The sequence below is a fragment of the Cibotium barometz genome, chromosome 25 (genome assembly GCF_041138505.1).
Source record: "Cibotium barometz isolate CiBa-2024 chromosome 25, ASM4113850v1, whole genome shotgun sequence".
NCBI lineage: Eukaryota > Viridiplantae > Streptophyta > Polypodiopsida > Cyatheales > Cibotiaceae > Cibotium > Cibotium barometz.
Window position 1 is genome coordinate 22,589,414 of NC_141070.1, and position 20,738 is coordinate 22,610,151.

At 45.8% G+C, this 20,738-nt stretch overlaps 1 protein-coding gene across 2 annotated transcripts in view; it reads left to right on the plus strand.

Moving 5' to 3' along the window:
* The window catches only part of LOC147624350 (trihelix transcription factor GT-1-like), a 95,104-nt gene that overhangs the window by 15,938 nt on the left and 58,428 nt on the right, over positions 1–20,738 (plus strand). For both annotated transcript variants that reach the window (XM_086819332.1, XM_086819333.1), the window contains exons 2-3: positions 5,842–5,973; positions 6,116–6,337. In XM_086819332.1, the coding sequence (XP_086675458.1) occupies positions 5,842–5,973; positions 6,116–6,337 (354 nt within the window). The remainder of the gene's footprint in view (positions 1–5,841; positions 5,974–6,115; positions 6,338–20,738) is intronic.

The window sequence follows — 20,738 nt, forward strand, 5'->3', positions numbered from 1 at the left end:
TGGAGTGAGAAACCCCGAAACGCAAGAAACGTTTTAGAAACTCCTATTTTTTTTTGGTTTCTCAAAAAAAAAAAAGTTTCTCAAAATGTTAAAAATTCCTATTGTTTGGAACTTTAGCGATGCAAAATTATATAGAAAAAAAACCGAAACCTTGGTGTTTCTTAGCCGAAGGCCGAAACGTTTTGCCCCGAAACCCCAAAAAACCCGAAACGTTTCCGGTGACTATGCCTTTAGATCAAGCAGGTGCCTCCCAAAAAGCATGAGATAGAAAGAGGCGCATCCTCCAAAAGTAGAGTAGCCCCCATAGATAGCATAGGGGCCACTCAAGGTTATAAAACCTTCCTAGGGGCCACCCAAGGTTATAAAACCTTTTGAACTTTAATTCCTTTGTCCCCTTCACACTTGGGGTTGTCCACACATGGGCTTCCTTTTTAACTCCAAACTGATGCCATTCACATTGTCCACCATGTCATAGTGCACACTTGCATACTGTCCAGAGGAAAACACAGGGTCGTGACATATCCCCCTCTTGAAAAATAGCAAGCGTCCTCGATTGCACTCAATGGCACAATAAGGCATCTTATGAGCAAAGACTCCCCATATGACAAAAACAATGGCCCTCAAGTGCATCTGGGTGATGAAACAATCATCCTGCACAATAAGGCCACACCGTCACGTGAAAGTGACAAACAACTCTTGCTTGTTCCTTCATAACTTGGAGCAAAAGTCTAAAACCAAGTGGAAACACGTAAGCTGTGTTAGCCAAAAACAAAACCATGCATCATTCTACATATGACACACACATGCATTCGCAAACAATATGTTCCTCAAGATGCTCTACCTACTCTAAAGTAACAGTCTAAGGTCTGCTCGCAAGCCTTACGCCCATGGACATCCTGCAAGACCCACGATTGATGGCACAACATGAGCATATGAAAGCACTCAATGCATCCAAACAATACATCCACTAAGTACCTACCACATGTCTCATGGCCATCCCACAGGAGTCGCACCTAGTGGTGCATCCATGAACATAATAAAGTACTTGATGTATCATACCAACATACATGCCTCACACGAGACAATCCGGAGTATTCCCAATGTATTCTCAAGGGTACCAGGATCCAATGGCACCAAAATACAATAATTCTTTTAAAAAGTGTATGCATACATGCACAAATAGAGTTCCATCCATATATCCATGAACCAAACCAAATCTAGGATTGCTCGCAAGACTTACGCCCTCCATAGAGTCTCGAAGGGTTAGCTTAGGTTGCTGCAGACTTTGAGCTCAACCAAACCATGCCATTCCAAAGGAGATCAACTCCACGAATAGCATCATCTCAATATCCAATTGAATGATCCTGTGGTCAAGAACAGCCAGAGCCATATGACAAAGATCAATGTCCCAATCTTCGTTAGTCATACCTCAGTTCCAAAGGCAAAAACCATCTCTGTTAACCATAAGTGTAGATAGAGTTATCCATAGTTGCAGTTATAGTTCATGGTGCGGCCGACTGTGAACCATACCCAACTTTGCCATCTCATGTGACTAGTACACAATATCATAGAAGTCCCATAAGTAGATGTACTGTCAGATATCAGTACCTTCGGGTGAATACAAAGATGTGACCAAGCGACTCCTAGATGACAATTGAGCTTGTCTGTAACAAGGGAGCGGAGGTGCTACCTCCCTCTTGAGCATCAGGCAATGCTCCAGACCCCAGCTCTGCTGAACCTGAATGAGCCGTAGTAAGAGTCAGCTCCAACGCAAAGGCATCAAGATAAAGTTGCAATACCTAAGGTGAATCTGCTAAGTCACCCTCCTCCATCCACTTTGCATCCATCGATGAACAGTTCTTGAACTTCACAAGATAGCGACGGGAAACTTTACCTCTTTCGTTATGTGCCAGTATGTGCTCGGGAATAAGAACCTCATCAAGTTTCTCCACTTCCGTCTGAGCCTCATTTGATACACCCTCAGGCACCCAAAACCTGCTTGCACTCCATCCAAGTGGTAAGCACAAGTCCCCAATGAAGCATAGTAGATCACCACTGCTAAACATAGAAAGAAACTCTCTTCCAAACCCATGAAGCCTTTGGAAGATACCACCAGTGACAGTGTCGAAAGTCATAGCCTTCAACCCATCTTTTGCACCATAACACTTCAATTGCTTCTTGTTCTTGGCTGACTACTTCTTGTCCTTGGTGTCTTTTCTCCTTAGCTTCATCCTTAACTTCTCCTCTTCACCTCATATAGGCAAAGACACAGTCTTGCAGTGCTTCCTGCACTTCCTTTTCACTTTCCACATGTTGAAAATTTTGATGTGACTCTCATGAGACAACCACAAGCTCGCCCCCTTAGGAAAGTTGGTGATTGTCCTGACCAGAGTAACCACGGGCTCGCCTAATTGAGAAAGTCGACGATGTCCCAGCAATGGAACCTTGTAAACTGGCCTTGGTCTTCGGACGAAACCAAAGGGCGGTGCAAAAACAAACTTGCACACAAAACACCTCAACACCTTTGAAGACCTGTAAAAGGAAAACAAACAAGGGGAGCTAAGGTGCTCCTGCAAACAGTACACGGACACCGATTGGCCCCAAAACGCAGTGGCGCCCCTTGCGGTATTTCTTTAATTGATTATAAGAGAGCTTGGATTACAATAAGGCTGGAAACTCAGCCGTCACAGCAGAACTCCTGAAGCCTGCAAAGACCCTGCATCATGGCTTCATATCCACTCGGCATCCACAAACAAATCCAGCCATTGTCCTCATCAAAAGACTCTCACACATTGAGTCTGCATACAGAAACTTTCTCCCATGATCAGGGCTGCCACAACCATCCATAGCCTCTCAACCTATGAACAGCATCACACCCTAACACATCCAGTGCTTCTGCATGACAACACAGACTCCCAAACTGTCTGCCAAAAGAGAACTCTCATCACAGCACAGCATACCGTACAGTCGACACACTTGTACCAACCCTCTACCTTCCAAGGGTACTATCCATCTCTGTCATGGATTCCCTGTCCCCTGTCCCATTAGTAGCAAGGCTGCACCAAACATGTGTCTATTCTTGTACCTTCTGCTTGCATGTGACCTATCTACTGGAGAACCATAAACATGTTTCCTTGAGAAACCTACGACCTGTTTCCACGTGAAACCCTTAGGCCTGTTTCACTCTGAAACCTTTGTCCTGTTTCCATACAGAACCATTCACATCATCATTCAACAACATTGCCAACAACGGCATACATCTAGTTACCTGTTCCCTCATGAAACATTTGGAAATATAGAGATGCCCATAACGGTAGGTCCCTCTGTTCCTTTCCAGCAGGAAGAAAACAATTTGCTCAATGAGCCTGCAGCCATGCGAGCTTGCATCACTCCCATGCCAAGGAACACATTCAATTGACCTGAACTTGTAGCCGGAAACCCAAACACATAGCTGAATTTTCTGCCAAACAAAAACAGCCCATAAAAAGTCCTTGGAATCCATTTTCCAAGGTGCCACATCCCTCCTCCCAAAAGAGAGAGAGAGAGAGAGAGAGAGAAAAACGCCCAGGCAAGGCTGCTGTCCAACCCGACGCTCCCTGCTGTCTAGCCCTGCCAGTCCTCAAAGAGAGAGAAAACATGCTCAATCCAGCCCCGCCTCCTAGCAAGAGAGAGAGAGAAACTTGGCAGTTCAGCCCGCCGGTCTGTTGCACAAAAGGAAGGGCCCTGCTGGGCCTGCAGTCTGCCCGCCTGTGCTCCCTGATGAGCTATGCGCTGCCTGCAGTCTGCCCGCCACCCTCCAAGAGAGAGAGAGAGAGAGAGAGAGAGAGAGAGAGAGCGCTTCAGTCCTGTGCGCCCTGCTGATCACTTCCCTATGCTGCAGCCCAACCAGCCCGCCAGTGTCCTCTCGAAAAAGCATACCCTTCAGATCCAGCAGGTGCCTCCCAAAAAGCATGAGATAGCAAGAGGCGCATCCTCCAAAAGCAGAGTAGCCCCCATAAATAGCATAGGGGCCAATCAAGGCTATAAAACCTTCCGAGGGGCCACCCAAGGTTATAAAACCTTTTGAACTTTAATTCCTTTGTCCCCTTCACACTTGGGGTTGTCCACACATGGGTTTCCTTTTTAACTCCAAACTGATGCCATTCACACTGTCCACCATGTCCCCATGCACACCTGCATACTACTGTCCAGAGAAAAACCCAGGGTCGTGACAACCGGTGCACAGGATGCGTAGGAGGGAGGGGGGACGAGATGGCGGGGTGCGGGGGTTTGGGGGGAGGGGGGGACAGTCAAAACACCAGGGGAGCTCCAGCTCGCTTGTTTGGACAGTACTGTACTACTTTTGAAGCATGCAGTCTTTTATGAGCCTGTACATCTGGACTCCCTTCTATGTGTGCAACATCTGGTAAAGGTGACTGTTCGGGCCATTCCGGGGCTGAAAATGGCTCCTTGAGAACTCCTGCTGGACCACAACTTGCCTCTTCCTGCACCGGATTTGGGGTTGCATATGGATCATTCATCTGTCTCTTAACTGCCTATTTGTAGGTTTCTGATGGCTGGTTGTGTAATAGTCGGCCATCACTTCAGACGCAAAAATACTATCATAAATTTTATTAAACGTGTTCATAGTGTGGCCAATAATTGTCCTACATATGCATGTAGACAAATAGGCGTTACACCTCTGCTGGTAGGCTGGCTGCATGATCAGGGAAATTCTCTTATTTGTCCCCCCTTTTTAGCATTTTCACAAGCTCAACCCCTGGTCAATACTGCCCATCGGTGGTGGCAACAGCCTTCTCAAAATGGCATTGGTTCACATTGCTCCACATCTTCTCCAATTGCCTTAGGAACTTGGAATTTATCACATGCATCCACCAACTATGTGTATCCTTAGTTCTAACTTCTCACCATCACTCAATGGCTATATCCCTCTCACAATTTAGGCTTTGCAAAAGCACCCTCTGCTAATCGTTAACCTTAATGTCCCTGGTAGTCATGCATCCTGATGCATGTATATTCTTCACCAAGAGGATTTGGTGATGATAACAAGATGGAGGTCAAAACTACTGCAAAAAAAATTGGAGGAAGCTATCATGTTGGCTCAGATCTTTGAATGGATTAGCACAAATAAAGGCAAGCTGAGCATTAAGACAAGCTTTGACTAAAGGTTTGGACTTATGAAGGTTATATGGTTGAATCTTTTAGACTGCAAAGGAAGTGACCCAAAGCAACTGAGCAAGGGAAATTCCCCCATACAAAGGGTCATTATGGCCACCTGAAGCTCATGCCTCAGGTCTTACATTCCCCCAATAGAGGCCTGCACATAATCAAATTCCTTGACGTTCTTTTCCTTATTTCACTCAATGGCCAGGGCTCATAAATGGCCTAAATTCCACTAAACCCTTACCCTAGCACGCCCCAATAGATTGGACACATGCATGCGAGTCTGAGGAGGGCTGATGCATGTCTCAAATATCAGAAGTCTCCAGCAGTTGAATCACAACCCAAGTCTTGTCATTACCCACCTTCACGTTCCTTTGATGGTTCAGTTTAGTGTCTGCCGATTTGGTCCAGTATAGTTCAATGTCTTGCAGGCTTAGACTAGTATACCACAGCCTAATCACTCTCTATGAGGTCACTGGCCGCTCTCTGCTTGTAACCTGCATCAGCTCTACAAAGTCTTCCTTTTGGTTTTGCTAGTTATGCTTTAATCTTGAGTTTTTTGGTTGGAAGCCATGTTTCAGAACCACAAAATTTTGAAAACTCTTGTGGTGTCAGAATATAGGGGTTGCCGTTAACGAGGTGGTAGACGCTTATGTTGTGTGCTCTTTGATGTAGCAGGATCTAGGGCGTCTGCCCTTAATCTTGAGCGCAGATTGGATCATGAAGGGCATTCTCTAGCCTTGCCATCAAATGATACGGTTGTTGAAAACGGGATGCATCCTTGGGGCTGGAGAGATCCTATGACAAACGGTAATCATTTTGAGAAAACCAAAGCTTTGGCTTAGACTTGTGTTTTTGATAACTTGGATGGTAAAACAAACATTTCTCATATTTGAATGGGGTGATAGATAGTAGCAGAGAACTGTATCTAACACAAAAGCTTATATTGCAGGTGGAGATAGGGCGTATGGGGGAAGGGTAATAATTGTCAAATTGGGTGATGCAGTAAAGAAGATAGGAGTTGATGGTACAGCAGAAGCTATTAAAGAAGCAATAAAATCATCGTTTGGCCTGCGTTCAAAGAGGGCATTCTGGCTGGAGGATGTGGAAGGAGTTATAAGAAGCCTAGATCGTGAAATGCCTGCAGGGGCTTACAGCCTTCGCTTAGATGAAGGTAAATGATTGCATGCTTAGGTTCAAATACTGATGATTATGGCATGGAACCTTGTGAATTCTGCTCCGGGCATTTCGCATCTTGGTGTCACCTGTGTCTCTCAGGCCAATGCTATCAGCCCATTTAGGGCTCATGCTATGCAAATGAATAATAGTTTGTTCACATAGTTTCAATGCTTGTTAACTCTCAACTTGCTGAATTTTTGTTCATTTAGTTACTTGATTAGTTGAACACCAAACTTAAAGTTCCCATTTTTTGTAAGCATTTATGCAATCCATAAAAATTAACAATATAGAAAGAAAGAAAGGAAGAAGGTCTGTGATCCAGATGGCACGTTACATGTGTCTGCACATACCCAGGGCTCATGACAAATCCATCCTCTGAAACTCTTAGGATGTTCTCCGTAGAACTGGAGTTTTGTAACCTGCAGTATATCTATCCCAGTCTCTCTACCCCCCTCTAGTCATTCTTTCCTAGATGTGGTCCAGAAGGAGGCACCCTACATTTATGGAGGGCGCACCAACATGTCGAAGAGCCAACATTTAGTGTGAGACTCGGAACTGGGCTTGGAAGCGTTGTCTCTCAAGATGTACTAGAGCTGCATACCCTCTCGTCAAGCGGGCTTGGGTTGCTGCTCTCATGGAAAAGATTAGGCTTGTAAGGGTCACACCAAGATGAGACAATCTCCACCTGGGTTCCTCTGTACATAAAAGACCGATTCGCGCTCTTCCGGTATGAAGTGTCAAAGACCATGATCTTGGTTTTGCGAGATTAACCGTGTGGTTTTTTCCATCTAGAATGCGTGTTGCCTTACTCAATTAGAGTTGGTACAACTCCTCCCCTTGTGCTAAACTTGATGATGGAACTCCAACTCTAACCATGTGGTTTTTTTCATCTAGAATGTGTGTTGCCTTACTCAATTAGAGTTGGTACAACTCCTCCCTTTTTGCTAAACTTGATGATGGGATTCCAACTTTGACCTTGGATGACTGTCATCATCCCCTATTTCCACATATGGTCTCCCATACTTGTCATCCTTTCCTTCCTAGCAACCTTTTCATTGAAAACTTTGCCTTATGTCTTTGTACTATATGAATATATTGAATACACATCCATCTCTCTCTCTATTCTTTGTCTATGTTGATAGTACTACATGAATATACTACACAGCCATCTCTCTCTCTATTCACTGTCTATGTTGATTGTTCTTGCATCAAGAGTTCCTATGCAGTGCTTAGGGCTGAAAGAAGACTAACGAGAGCTTCCGCATGTCACAATGGTATCACAACGTTAGGCTTAGCTATGCTAAGTGCTGTTGGTGTCCCAGAAGAAGTGCACAGGTCCAAGGAGAGTAACTTAGCATGTGTCAAGACCCCGAGAAGCTGGTTGGTGTCAGGCAAACCCAAGAGGAGGGGTAGCTAGTTGGGGCTGCCCTGGAAAGCTTTTATGGAGCAACTCCAAGAATGATCTTCATCCAAGGGGTGGAGCCAAGGCTGCTATGATCAGTTTCAAGAAGAAGGATTCATGTTTGTGTTCAAGGATAGGGCAAGAAGGCAAGGGTGCACAGATCTCTACATCAGATTTGGAGTGGATTCAAAAGGCACATGATTTTGTGGCCTTTGGCCTTCCCAAAAAGGAAACATAATACCTAACCTATGACCTAACTCTTTGAGGAGAGAGATATCAAACAATGCCCAAGGTTATGCCTTTTATAGGCTCTTGGCGCACAATCATTTTGTGCTGTTGGCCAGTTCCATGGACAACAATAATTAATATATGTTGCTGACTTCATCTGGAGGCTCCTATCTACTTGACCGACTGCTGTCCTTGCACATGTGGAGGTCCTTTGCATAAATCTGAGCCCTAATCTTTTTTTTTTTCTGGGAAAAAGATCCTTCTATTAGTTAATGAAAAAAAAAACAGCCACAAAGGGCTAGATACAACCATGAAGGACTATAGACAAACTCACCTCATGTATGGGGCGGGAATCACATGATAATACGGGGAAGAGATGCTTCTCCTCCAGCTAGCTGCCCTATGAGGAGAAGGCTATCTCATAGGGGGGAGGGGGAACAACCACACAGGTGGTCTGTAGTGCCAAGTGGGGTCACCGCCTCTATTTGTGAGAAAAGGGCTAGCCTCTAGAGCCTCAAGAAAGCTTCCTGTCGCTTTCGCATGCGGTCGGAACCTCCTTGAAGCTTCCCCCACTCACCACGGAGGGTGTGAATGATGTTGAGTCAAATTGGACTCAACAAGTGGAGTATGGGTACCCTCGATGGCCTCGCTGCATCTAGCTCACCAAATGTGCTAGGCTGCAATGCTGCTGCAAATCTCCCATCTCTGGCATGAGCTGGTCGCCAGTGATATGTAGGTGGAGCTGGGACTGGTACTGTTGAACTACTACGGTGAGAGACTTGGGCTAGCCCTCCCCCATCCTCCTCAGAAGCCCTGATCACCTCAGCCTTTGTGGCCCAAAGTGCCCCATGTAATGATCTGGTTCGAGGCCCTGTCCATAGTGAAGATGCAGAGAATCCGCTGCCATATCTACTGAGTCTTCGGGCAATCCCAAAGACAATGTCTCTGAGACTCCTCAGGGTGGCCGCACCGCGGGCAAGCTGCTGGCTTGCCTCCTATTGCGAGCCAATTGCCGATCGCCAAGCTCTTGTGTGCCATCAAGCAAAGAAAGAGGGTGATCTTTCTAGGCCAGAAACTTTCCCATGGCCTCTGTTGAAATATACAAGTGAATAGGGTGTGTGCGGGAACAAGCCCTTGGTTAGAGGCTGTAAAAGAGAAGATGTAATTGTGAAAGAACCTGTGAAAAGGTGAGAAGAATCTACTAGGAGAGAATAAAGGGTAGCATGAGAGAATTTAGGAGTGTGGAGTTATTCTTGGAGATATTCAGGGAAAAGAGAAGAGGTGGAGAGAATCAGGCAAGAGGTGGAGATATTCTGGGAGTGAATCATGGAGAAATCAATGGGATTTGATGCTTGATGTAAACTCTATAAATTGAGGCATAGTCCTAATGAGAATTTGCTGGTTTTTGAGTATCCATGCCTACATTAATCTATTTGCTAATTATTCACTAATTACGTCTTAATCATTTGCTAATCACTTCGTTAATGATAATGATTCTAGTGTTTGATCCACCATAGCTCATCATTATGCTCAAATTTCAACATGGTATTAGAGCCATGCCTAGAATCCATCAGGTTTATGAGCCCATTAGTTAATTAATTAGGATTAGTAGATAATTAGTAAATAATCAAATTTTTAGTTAGTTTTTCACTTTCCCCTTCACCCCCAGCCAGTGGAGGACTCCATTCAGCTTACACACTCACAATTAGGGCAAAAGCTTCTAACCATAGCTAGCTAACTCACTTGGCTACAAGCCCATCCAAACGGTGCAGCAAATCGCGAAAGCGTTGAGGAGAAGTCGACGATTAAGTCAGCGCTGTTTTTTCTGAGTGATTTGCAGATCTTGTGCTCACCAAATCAAATTGCTTCAATTTCTCTTAGCCCCGGGGGTTTTCAAGCATGCTTTACAAGCTGATGAAGACAGAATTCAATTTCATCAAGTCTACAGTGAGATCCAAGCTCTTCATCAAATCTGCAGGTGACTTTGGTAAAACAAAGATTAAGCTTTCAATATTTGGTCAAATCTTGTGTTTCTTGGCTTAATCCTCTACTAGACTCATTGCTATTGATGCCTTTGAAAGCATTTGAGCTCATTTGAAGTGTAAGGCACCAGATCTGGACTCCCCGTATACTCTGTTTTTTGCACACAAAACATAGCATTAATTTGCTAATCAATGATTAATCAGTGCTAATCACTGTATTTTGGTGCAATTGAGGGTTCAAATTAACCATTAGATATCTGATACAGATCCCTATAGCTTCAGATTGCAAATCGGAGCTGGTTTGATACTCCAACCATCCCGTACAAATTGGTTACCCTTGATTTAGTGTAATTTCTGGTGATTTTATGCTGATAAATTTGTTGTAATCATCTATTAAACACTAGATTGAGTTGAAAAAGGGTAGACACTGTCCTTAAATCTTGAAATTGGATCAAGAGGTAAGACCCCCTTCACATCACCATGAGTTCTGCACAGGAAATAGCCAAATTTAATGGGGAGCAGTTTTATACATGGCAGACAAAAACCATGTATTTGCTGATGAGGAAAAATCTGTGGGGATTAGTTGAAGGGAGAGATGAATGCCCAGAGAGAGGGAAAAATGAGTGGAAGAGCAGGAATGAAAAAGCATTGGGACTGATTGCACTTAGTTTAAATAATGAAATCATTCATCACATCACAGGGATACAGTGGGCAAAGGATGCATGGGATGAACTCAATAAATTATTTGGTACACAAGCAAAAAATTCAAAGATAAATCTGTTAATGCAATTCTACAAATTGGTCATGAAGGAAAGTGAACCTTTAATCACACACTTGAACAAATATAAAAGCATTAAGCAACAGCTGGCAGCCATTGGCAAAAAGGTCGAAGATGATGAGGCACTAGCAGTGCTTCTGAAGAGTGTGGACAAAGGAGATTATGAAAACATTGTAGCAACACTAAAGAATGTACCTGAATTGAAGATACACGAGATAGAAGCAGCTCTACTAGAGCAAGAGAGCAGAGGCAAAGAGAAGAAAGGGCTCGACTCAACAGTAGGAGAAGAAAAAGCATTCTTCACCCGAGGAGGATTCTCTCGAGGACGAGGACGAGGACGAGGAAGAGGCAGAGTAGGAGGGAGGACCTTCACTTGCCACAAATGTGGAAAGCCAGGACACATGGCGAGAGACTGCTACAGCAAACCCAGTGAAGAAGGAACGACATCGACAAACTTCATGGAGGCTCCAAAGGAAGTGGAGTCGGATCATCTTTTCTGAGAGAGAGAGAGAGAGAGAGAGAGAGAGAGAGAGAGAGAGAGAGAGAGACCCCACAACCCAATGTAACCTGCCCCAACAAAGTAAAACCACCTTTGAGCCACCGATGATGTAGGCCACGTGGTAGATGTATGTATGAGCACTTCAGTCAAGGTCGCGGGCACTTGTAGTAGCCTTGGACACATTGAGAGAGAGAGTGTCAAGGACTATGGAGTTTAGGGACTTGAGGCACTGGTCGCGGGCTATTAAGTAGGAGGGAAACTTGGTATAGGGTCCAGGTGTGCTAGGATTATTGACTTGAGGGGAGGTGTTGAAATATACAAGTGAATAGGGTGTGTGCGGGAACAAGCCCTTGGTTAGAGGCTGTAAAAGAGAAGATGTAATTGTGAAAGAACCTATGAAAAGGTGAGAAGAATCTACTGGGAGAGAATAAAGGGTAGCATGAGAGAATTTAGGAGTGTGGAGTTATTCTGGGAGATATTCAGGGAAAAGAGAAGAGGTGGAGAGAATCAGGCAAGAGGTGGAGATATTCTGGGAGTGAATCATGGAGAAATCAATGGGATTTGATGCTTGATGTAAACTCTATAAATTGAGGCATAGTCCTAATGAGAATTTGCTGGTTTTGGAGTATCCATGCCTACATTAATCTATTTGCTAATTATTCACTAATTACGTCTTAATCATTTGCTAATCACTTCGTTAATGATGTTGATTCTAGTGTTTGATCCACCATAGCTCATCATTATGCTCAAATTTCAGCAGCCTCTTCTAGAAATCTGAAAGGAAATCCCAGGAGACTTGGAGGAAAGCCATGCAAGTGGAACTGGATGCCATAGAGAAGAATAAAACTTGGGAATTAGTTCCGAGGCCGTCATGCGTGTGCGCTTGCGGGTGTGCGGAGTCGTCTTCATCGTTGCGAAGAAGAAGCTCGACTATGGAGTCTTGAGCTTGGCAGGAGGAGAAGAAGAACTTGCTTTGAGTTTGGGTCTCAGCAAGGAGGAAGGCGACATAGATCTGATTTGCAGATCTGGTGAGGAGCCTGCAGTAGGCGTGGAGGTCAACCACAGTGTGCAGTGCAGAGCCGTGGGCTCGGGTCAACATTGTGGGGCGTGCCCGCAGTGTCCCAGTGTTCGCAGGTGCAGATTTGAGACAAGTGGATAGTGTGCGTGGGCAGCCAGGAGCAAAACCGTGAGCAGCTCATACAAGAGGCAGTTCGCAGGTGCTAAGGAAATTCACAGAGTCCACCTTGCTGCCGGATTTGGTTGTGCGTTGAGGATTCCGCACATGTTTGCTCTCTGGTGAGAGTGTTTTGGCAGCAGTTTGCTCTCGGATTAGAGAGTGTTTTGACCTCTTGCAGGACACATCTTCTCAGCAGCTTGTGAGCTTGGTTTAGCTCAGGTTCGTTAGCTCAGGTTCGACACAGAGATTGTTACATGTATACTTACATGTGGTGCTCCTTGTGAGAGGAATTTGATCCTCGTTTATGCCCTCGCTTGGATGCTATGCACGGTTGCCTTGTATGCATCATTGGATGCCTCGTATGTGAATGTCATCTGCTTTGTTGTTCCATGCCCATTTATGCTCCTCGTATAGATCGAGGGTGAGCGGTTGTTGGTGCCTCGTATGCGCGATTGCTCCAATGATTCCGGTCGAGAGTTCTCTCGGACAGTACCATTTTGGATGCCCGTTTGTGTGGATGCCTTTGTGAGCGATCCTCTTGTTGATATCCACATTTGGATGCCCAGTTTTGGATGCCCATATGGATGCGCTTTATGTGTCCTTTGGATGACATGACAGGTAGTTGTTGTTGCACTTTTGTATGCAGTTAAGGCAAGTTTGTGACACGGTTAGCTCGTGCTTGAGCTCAGTTACAGCATGGGCATTTATTGGATGCCATGTATGCATTGTTGGATGCATGACCGCCTCTTGCATGTAAACAAAGTGTGACTGTCATGACCCTGTGTTTTTCTCTGGACAAGATGCAGGTGTGCACGGGGACATGGTGGACAGTGTGAATGGCATCAGGTGGGAGTGAAGATGGAAGCCCATGTGTGGACAAGCCCAAGTGTGAAGGGGGGCAAAGAGATTTTAGCTTAAAAGGTTTCAAAAACCTTTTAAAATCATTATAAAGCCCTTCATTAAAGAAAGTGTGGCCCATATGCTATTTGGGGGCCACGTGTGCTTTTTGGGGAAATAGGAAGGCTGGCGGGCAGCGCAAGGGGGAGGAGAGCTTTTCTGAAAACAGGGCGCATACAGGCTGCTGGCGTGGAGAGTTTTCTGAAAAAGAGGCGCATACAGGCAGGGGCTGCAGGGCTGCGTTTCTTTCAGGGGCTGCAGGGCTGCGCTTCTTTTATGCTTACCTTCTGAAGGGACTGTAGGTAGGCAGCGCAGAATTCAGGACTGGTATCGCTTGGTGACATCTTTGTATTCACCCGAAGGTACTGAGGCTGACAGTACATCTGCTTATGGGACTTCTATGATATTGTGTACTAGTCACATGAGATGGTAAAGTTGGCAGTCGCGCGCACCTTGAACTCTAACTGCAACTATGGATAACTCTATGGAGGGCATAAGTCTTGCGAGCAGTCCTAAAGTTGGTTTGGTTCATGGTTATATGGATCAAACTCTATTTGTGCATGTATGCATACACTTTTTGAGGTAGAGATATTTTCGTATTCTGGTGCCATTGGATCCTGGTACCATTGAGAATACATTGGGAAATACTCTGCATTGTGTCATGTGCTGCATGTATGTTGGTATGATACATCAAGTGCTTTATTATGTCATGGATGCACCACTGGGTGTAACTCCTGCGGGATGGCCATGAGACATATATGGGGAAAGTACTTAGTGGATGTAGTGTTTGGATGCATTGAGTGCTTTCATATGCTCATGTTGTACCATCAGTCATGGGTCCTGCGGGATGCCCATGGGCGTAAGACTTGCGAGCAGCCCTTAGACTGTTACTTTGGAGTAGGTAGAGCAACTTGAGGAGCATATTGTTTGCGAATGCATATGTGTGTCATGCATATGTGTGCCATATGTAGAATGATGCATGGTTTTGTTTTTGGCTAACACAGTTAACGTGTTTCCATTTGGTTTTAGACTTTTGCTGTAGGTTCTGAAGGAACAAGCAAGAGGACAGTGTGGCTTATTGTGCAGGGTGATTATTTTATCACCCAGATGCATTGGAAGGCCATTGTTTTTGCCATATGGGGTGTCTTTGCTCATGAGATGCTTTGCTGTGCCATTGAGTGCAATCGAGGACGCTTGCCATTTTTCAAGAGGGGGGTATGTCATGACCCTGTGTTTTTCTTTGGACAAGATGCAGGTGTGCACGGGGACATGGTGGACAGTGTGAATGGCATCAGGTGGGAGTGAAGATGGAAGCCCATGTGTGGACAAGCCCAAGTGTGAAGGGGGGCAAAGAGATTTTAGCTTAAAAGGTTTCAAAAACCTTTTAAAATCATTATAAAGCCCTTCATTAAAGAAAGTGTGGCCCATATGCTATTTGGGGGCCACGTGTGCTTTTTGGGGAAATAGGAAGGCTGGCGGGCAGCGCAAGGGGGAGGAGAGCTTTTCTGAAAACAGGGCGCATACAGGCTGCTGGCGTGGAGAGTTTTCTGAAAAAGAGGCGCATACAGGCAGGGGCTGCAGGGCTGCGTTTCTTTCAGGGGCTGCAGGGCTGCGCTTCTTTTATGCTTGCCTTCTGAAGGGACTGTAGGTAGGCAGCGCAGAATTCAGGACTGGTTGCAAGAGGGAGATCATGAAGGCTGAATGCTGGCTGTGCTACAGAACAGAGATTCGAGGCTCTTTTCTCTCTCTCTCTCTCTCTCTCTCTAGTTGTTGAAGAGCTGGTCGGCTACTGGCTGCAGAGCAAACAGGCGCCTACAAGTTCATCTCTTTCTCTCTCCTTTGCTTTTGGCAAGATGGTTGTCAGTCTTCTGGCTGCAAGACAAGAGGACAAGACAGTTTGGGGCTTTTCCTCGTGTCTTTTTCTCTCTTGTGGAAAGCGACATAAAGACTGTAAGTCTCTCTTTCTTTGTGAGCAAGTGGGACTGCAGGTGATGTCTTTCGGAGTCTCTCTTTTCACTGGCTCAAGACTGTTACAGAGTGGTTCTCTCTAGCCCTTTGTGAGAGGAAGGGTTTGGCAGTTCAGAGGGTGGAAACAGGACTGTTTATGGGCTGTTTTTGTTTGGCTGCAAATTCAGCTATGTGCTTGGGTTTCTGGCTACAAGTACAGATCTTTTGGTTATGTTTCTTGGCATGGGAGTGATGCAAGCTCGCATGGCTGCGTGCTCATGGAGCAGATTGTTTTCTTCCTGCTAGAAAGGAACAGTGGGACCTACAGTTATGGGCATCTCTATGTTGCCAGATGTTTCATGAGGGAACAGGTAACTAGATGTATGGAAACAGGACAGAAGTTTCAAAGGGAAACAGGCCTAAGGGTTTCATGTGGAAACAGGTCGTAGGTTTCTCGAGGAAACATGTTTTTGGGTTTCTCCAGGAGATAGGTCACATGCAGGCAGAAGGTCACATGCAGGCAGAAGGTACAGGAATGGACACATGTATGGTACAGCCTTGCTACTGATTGGATAGGGGACAGGGAATCCATGACAGAGATGGATAGTACCCTTGGAAGGTAGAGAGGGTTGGTACATGTGTGTCGATTGTATGGTTTGCTGTGCTGTGATGCGAGTTCTCTTTTGAGAGACAGTTTGGGAGTCTGTGTTGTGATGCAGGAGCACTGGATGTGTCAGGGTGTGATGCTGTTCATAGTGTGAGAGGCTATGGATGGTTGTGGCAGCCTTGATCATGGGAGAAAGCTTCTGTATGCAGACTCAATGTGAGAGAGTCTTTCGATGTGAACAATGGCTGGACTTGTTTGTGGATGCCGAGTGGACAAGAAGCCAGATGCAGGTTCTTTGCAGGCTTCAGGGGTTCTACTGTGACGGTTGAGTTCCCAGCCTTATATTGTAATAAAAGCTCTTATAATCAATTAAAGAAATACCGCAAGGGGCGCCACTGCGATTTGGGGCCAATCGGTGTTCGTGTATTGTTTGCGGGAGCACTTTAGCTCCCCCTGTTTGTTTTTCCTTTTCTAGGTCCTCAATGGCGTTGAAGTGTTTTATGTGCGAGTGTTTGTTTTCACCGCCCGTTCAGGCCGGTTTACAAGGTTCCGTTGCCGGGACACATCGTCGACTTTCTCAAGGAGGCGAGTCCGTGGTTGCTTTGGTCGGGACAATCGCGAACTTTCTTAAGGGGGCGAGCTCGTGGTTGTCTCATGAGAGTCACATCAAAAGCTTCACCGTGTGGAAAGTGAAATGGAAGTGCAGGACACAGTGCAGGATTTTGTGTCTTTGCCTATATGAGGTGAAGAGCAAGAGCTGAAGATGAAGCTCAGGAGAAAAGACACCAAGGACAAGAAGTAGTCGGCCAGGAACAAGAAGCAGTTGAAGTGTTATGGTGCAGGAGATGCGTTGAAGGCTATGCCTTTCGACAGTTTGTCACCGGTGGTATCTTCATGGAGGCTTCATGGGTTCGGAAGACAGTTTCTTTCTATGTTTAGCAGTGGTGGTCTACTATGCTTCATCGAGGACTTGTGCTTACCACTTGGGTGGAGTGCAAGCAGGTTTTGGGTGCCTAAGGATGTATCAGATGAGGCTCAGACGGAAGCGGAGGAACTTGACGAGGTTCTTATTCCTGAGCAGATACTGGCACATAAGGAAAGAAAGGTACAGGGTAAGGTTTCCCGTCGCTATCCTGTGAAGTTCAAAAGCTGTTCACTGATGGATACGAAGTGGATGGAGGAGGTTCACTGATGGATGCGAAGTGGATGGAGGAGGGTGACTTAGCAGATTCACCTCAGGATTTGCAGCTTTATCTTGATGCCTTTGAGTTGGAGTCGACTCTTGCTACGGCTCATTCAGGTTCAGCAGAGCATAGGTCTGGAGCATTGCTTGATGCTCAAGAGGGGGGAAGCACCTCCGCTCCCTTGTTAGAGACAGGCTCATTTGTTATCTAGGAGTCGCTTGGTGACATCTTTGTATTCACCCGAAGGTACTGAGGCTGACAGTACATCTGCTTATGGGACTTCTATGATATTGTGTACTAGTCACATGAGATGGTAAAGTTGGCAGTCGCGCGCACCTTGAACTCTAACTGCAACTATGGATAACTCTATGGAGGGCATAAGTCTTGCGAGCAGTCCTAGAGTTGGTTTGGTCCATGGTTATATGGATCAAACTCTATTTGTGCATGTATGCATACACTTTTTGAGGTAGAGATATTTTGGTATTCTGGTGCCATTGGATCTTGGTACCATTGAGAATACATTGGGAAATACTCTGCATTGTGTCATGTGCTGCATGTATGTTGGTATGATACATCAAGTGCTTTATTATGTCATGGATGCACCACTGGGTGTAACTCCTGCGGGATGGCCATGAGACATATATGGGGAAAGTACTTAGTGGATGTAGTGTTTGGATGCATTGAGTGCTTTCATATGCTCATGTTGTACCATCAGTCATGGGTCCTGCGGGATGCCCATGGGCGTAAGACTTGCGAGCAGCCCTTAGACTGTTACTTTGGAGTAGGTAGAGCAACTTGAGGAGCATATTGTTTGCGAATGCATATGTGTGTCATGCATATGTGTGCCATATGTAGAATGATGCATGGTTTTGTTTTTGGCTAACACAGTTGACGTGTTTCCATTTGGTTTTAGATTTTTGTTGTAGGTTCTGAAGGAACAAGCAAGAGGACAGTGTGGCTTATTGTGCAGGGTGATTATGTTATCACCCAGATGCATTGGAAGGCCATTGTTTTTGCCATATGGGGTGTCTTTGCTCATGAGATGCTTTGCTGTGCCATTGAGTGCAATCGAGGACGCTTGCCATTTTTCAAGAGGGGGGTATGTCATGATCCTGTGTTTTTCTCTGGACAAGATGCAGGTGTGCACGGGGACATGGTGGACAGTGTGAATGGCATCAGGTGGGAGTGAAGATGGAAGCCCATGTGTGCACAAGCCCAAGCGTGAAGGGGGGCAAAGAGATTTTAGCTTAAAAGGTTTCAAAAACCTTTTAAAATCATTATAAAGCCCTTCATTAAAGAAAGTGTGGCCCATATGCTATTTGGGGGCCACGTGTGCTTTTTGGGGAAATAGGAAGGCTGGCGGGCAGCGCAAGGGGGAGGAGAGCTTTTCTGAAAACAGGGCGCATACAGGCTGCTGGCGTGGAGAGTTTTCTGAAAAAGAGGCGCATACAGGCAGGGGCTGCAGGGCTGCGTTTCTTTCAGGGGCTGCAGGGCTGCGCTTCTTTTATGCTTGCCTTCTGAAGGGACTGTAGGTAGGCAGCGCAGAATTCAGGACTGGTTGCAAGAGGGAGATCATGAAGGCTGAATGCTGGCTGTGCTACAGAAGAGAGATTCGAGGCTCTTTTCTCTCTCTCTCTCTCTCTCTCTAGTTGTTGAAGAGCTGGGCGGCTACTGGCTGCAGAGCAAACAGGCGCCTACAAGTTCATCTCTTTCTCTCTCCTTTGCTTTTGGCAAGATGGTTGTCAGTCTTCTGGCTGCAAGACAAGAGGACAAGACAGTTCGGGGCTTTTCCTCCTGTCTTTTTCTCTCTTGTGGAAAGCAACATAAAGACTGTAAGTCTCTCTTTCTTTGTGAGCAAGTGGGACTGCAGGTGATGTCTTTCGGAGTCTCTCTTTTCACTGGCTCAAGACTGTTACAGAGTGGTTCTCTCTAGCCCTTTGTGAGAGGAAGGGTTTGGCAGTTCAGAGGGTGGAAACAGGACTGTTTATGGGCTGTTTTTGTTTGGCTGCAAATTCAGCTATGTGCTTGGGTTTCTGGCTACAAGTACAGATCTTTTGGTTATGTTTCTTGGCATGGGAGTGATGCAAGCTCGCATGGCTGCGTGCTCATGGAGCACATTGTTTTCTTCCTGCTAGAAAGGAACAGTGGGACCTACAGTTATGGGCATCTCTATGTTGCCAGATGTTTCATGAGGGAACAGGTAACTAGATGTATGGAAACAGGACAGAAGTTGCAAAGGGAAATAGGCCTAAGGGTTTCATGTGGAAACAGGTCGTAGGTTTCTCGAGGAAACATGTTTTTGGGTTTCTCCAGGAGATAGGTCACATGTAGGCAGAAGGTACAGGAATGGACACATGTATGGTACAGCCTTGCTACTGATTGGACAGGGGACAGGGAATCCATGACAGAGATGGATAGTACCCTTGGAAGGTAGAGAGGGTTGGTACAGGTGTGTCGACTGTATGGTTTGCTGTGCTGTGATGCGAGTTCTCTTTTGAGAGACAGTTTGGGAGTCTGTGTTGTGATGCAGGAGCACTGGATGTGTCAGGGTGTGATGCTGTTCATAGTGTGAGAGGCTATGGATGGTTGTGGCAGCCTTGATCATGGGAGAAAGCTTTTGTATGCAGACTCAATGTGAGAGAGTCTTTCGATGTGAACAATGGCTGGACTTGTTTGTGGATGCCGAGTGGACAAGAAGCCAGATGCAGGTTCTTTGCAGGCTTCAGGGGTTCTACTGTGACGGTTGAGTTCCCAGCCTTATATTGTAATAAAAGCTCTTATAATCAATTAAAGAAATACCGCAAGGGGCGCCACTGTGATTTGGGGCCAATCGGTGTCCGTGTATTGTTTGCAGGAGCACTTTAGCTCCCCCTGTTTGTTTTTCCTTTTCTAGGTCCTCAATGGCGTTGAAGTGTTTTATGTGCGAGTGTTTGTTTTCACCGCCCGTTCAGGCCGGTTTACAAGGTTTCGTTGCCGGGACACATCGTCGACTTTCTCCAGGAGGCGAGTCCGTGGTTGCTTTGGTCGGGACAATCGCCAACTTTCTTAAGGGGGCGAGCTCGTGGTTGTCTCATGAGAGTCACATCAAAAGCTTCACCGTGTGGAAAGTGAAAAGGAAGTGCAGGACACAGTGCAGGATTTCGTGTCTTTGCCTATATGAGGTGAAGAGCAAGAGCTGAAGATGAAGCTCAGGAGAAAAGACACCAAGGACAAGAAGTAGTCGGCCAGGAACAAGAAGCAGTTGAAGTGTTATGGTGCAGGAGATGCGTTGAAGGCTATGCCTTTCGACAGTTTGTCACCGGTGGTATCTTCATGGAGGCTTCATGGGTTTGGAAGACAGTTTCTTTCTATGTTTAGCAGTGGTGGTCTACTATGCTTCATCGAGGACTTGTGCTTACCACTTGGGTGGAGTGCAAGCAGGTTTTGGGTGCCTAAGGATGTATCAGATGAGGCTCAGACGAAAGCGGAGGAACTTGACAAGGTTCTTATTCCTGAGCAGATACTGGCACATAAGGAAAGAAAGGTACAGGGTAAGGCTTCCCGTCGCTATCCTGTGAAGTTCAAAAGCTGTTCACTGATGGATACGAAGTGGATGGAGGAGGTTCACTGATGGATGCGAAGTGGATGGAGGAGGGTGACTTAGCAGATTCACCTCAGGATTTGCAGCTTTATCTTGATGCCTTTGAGTTGGAGTC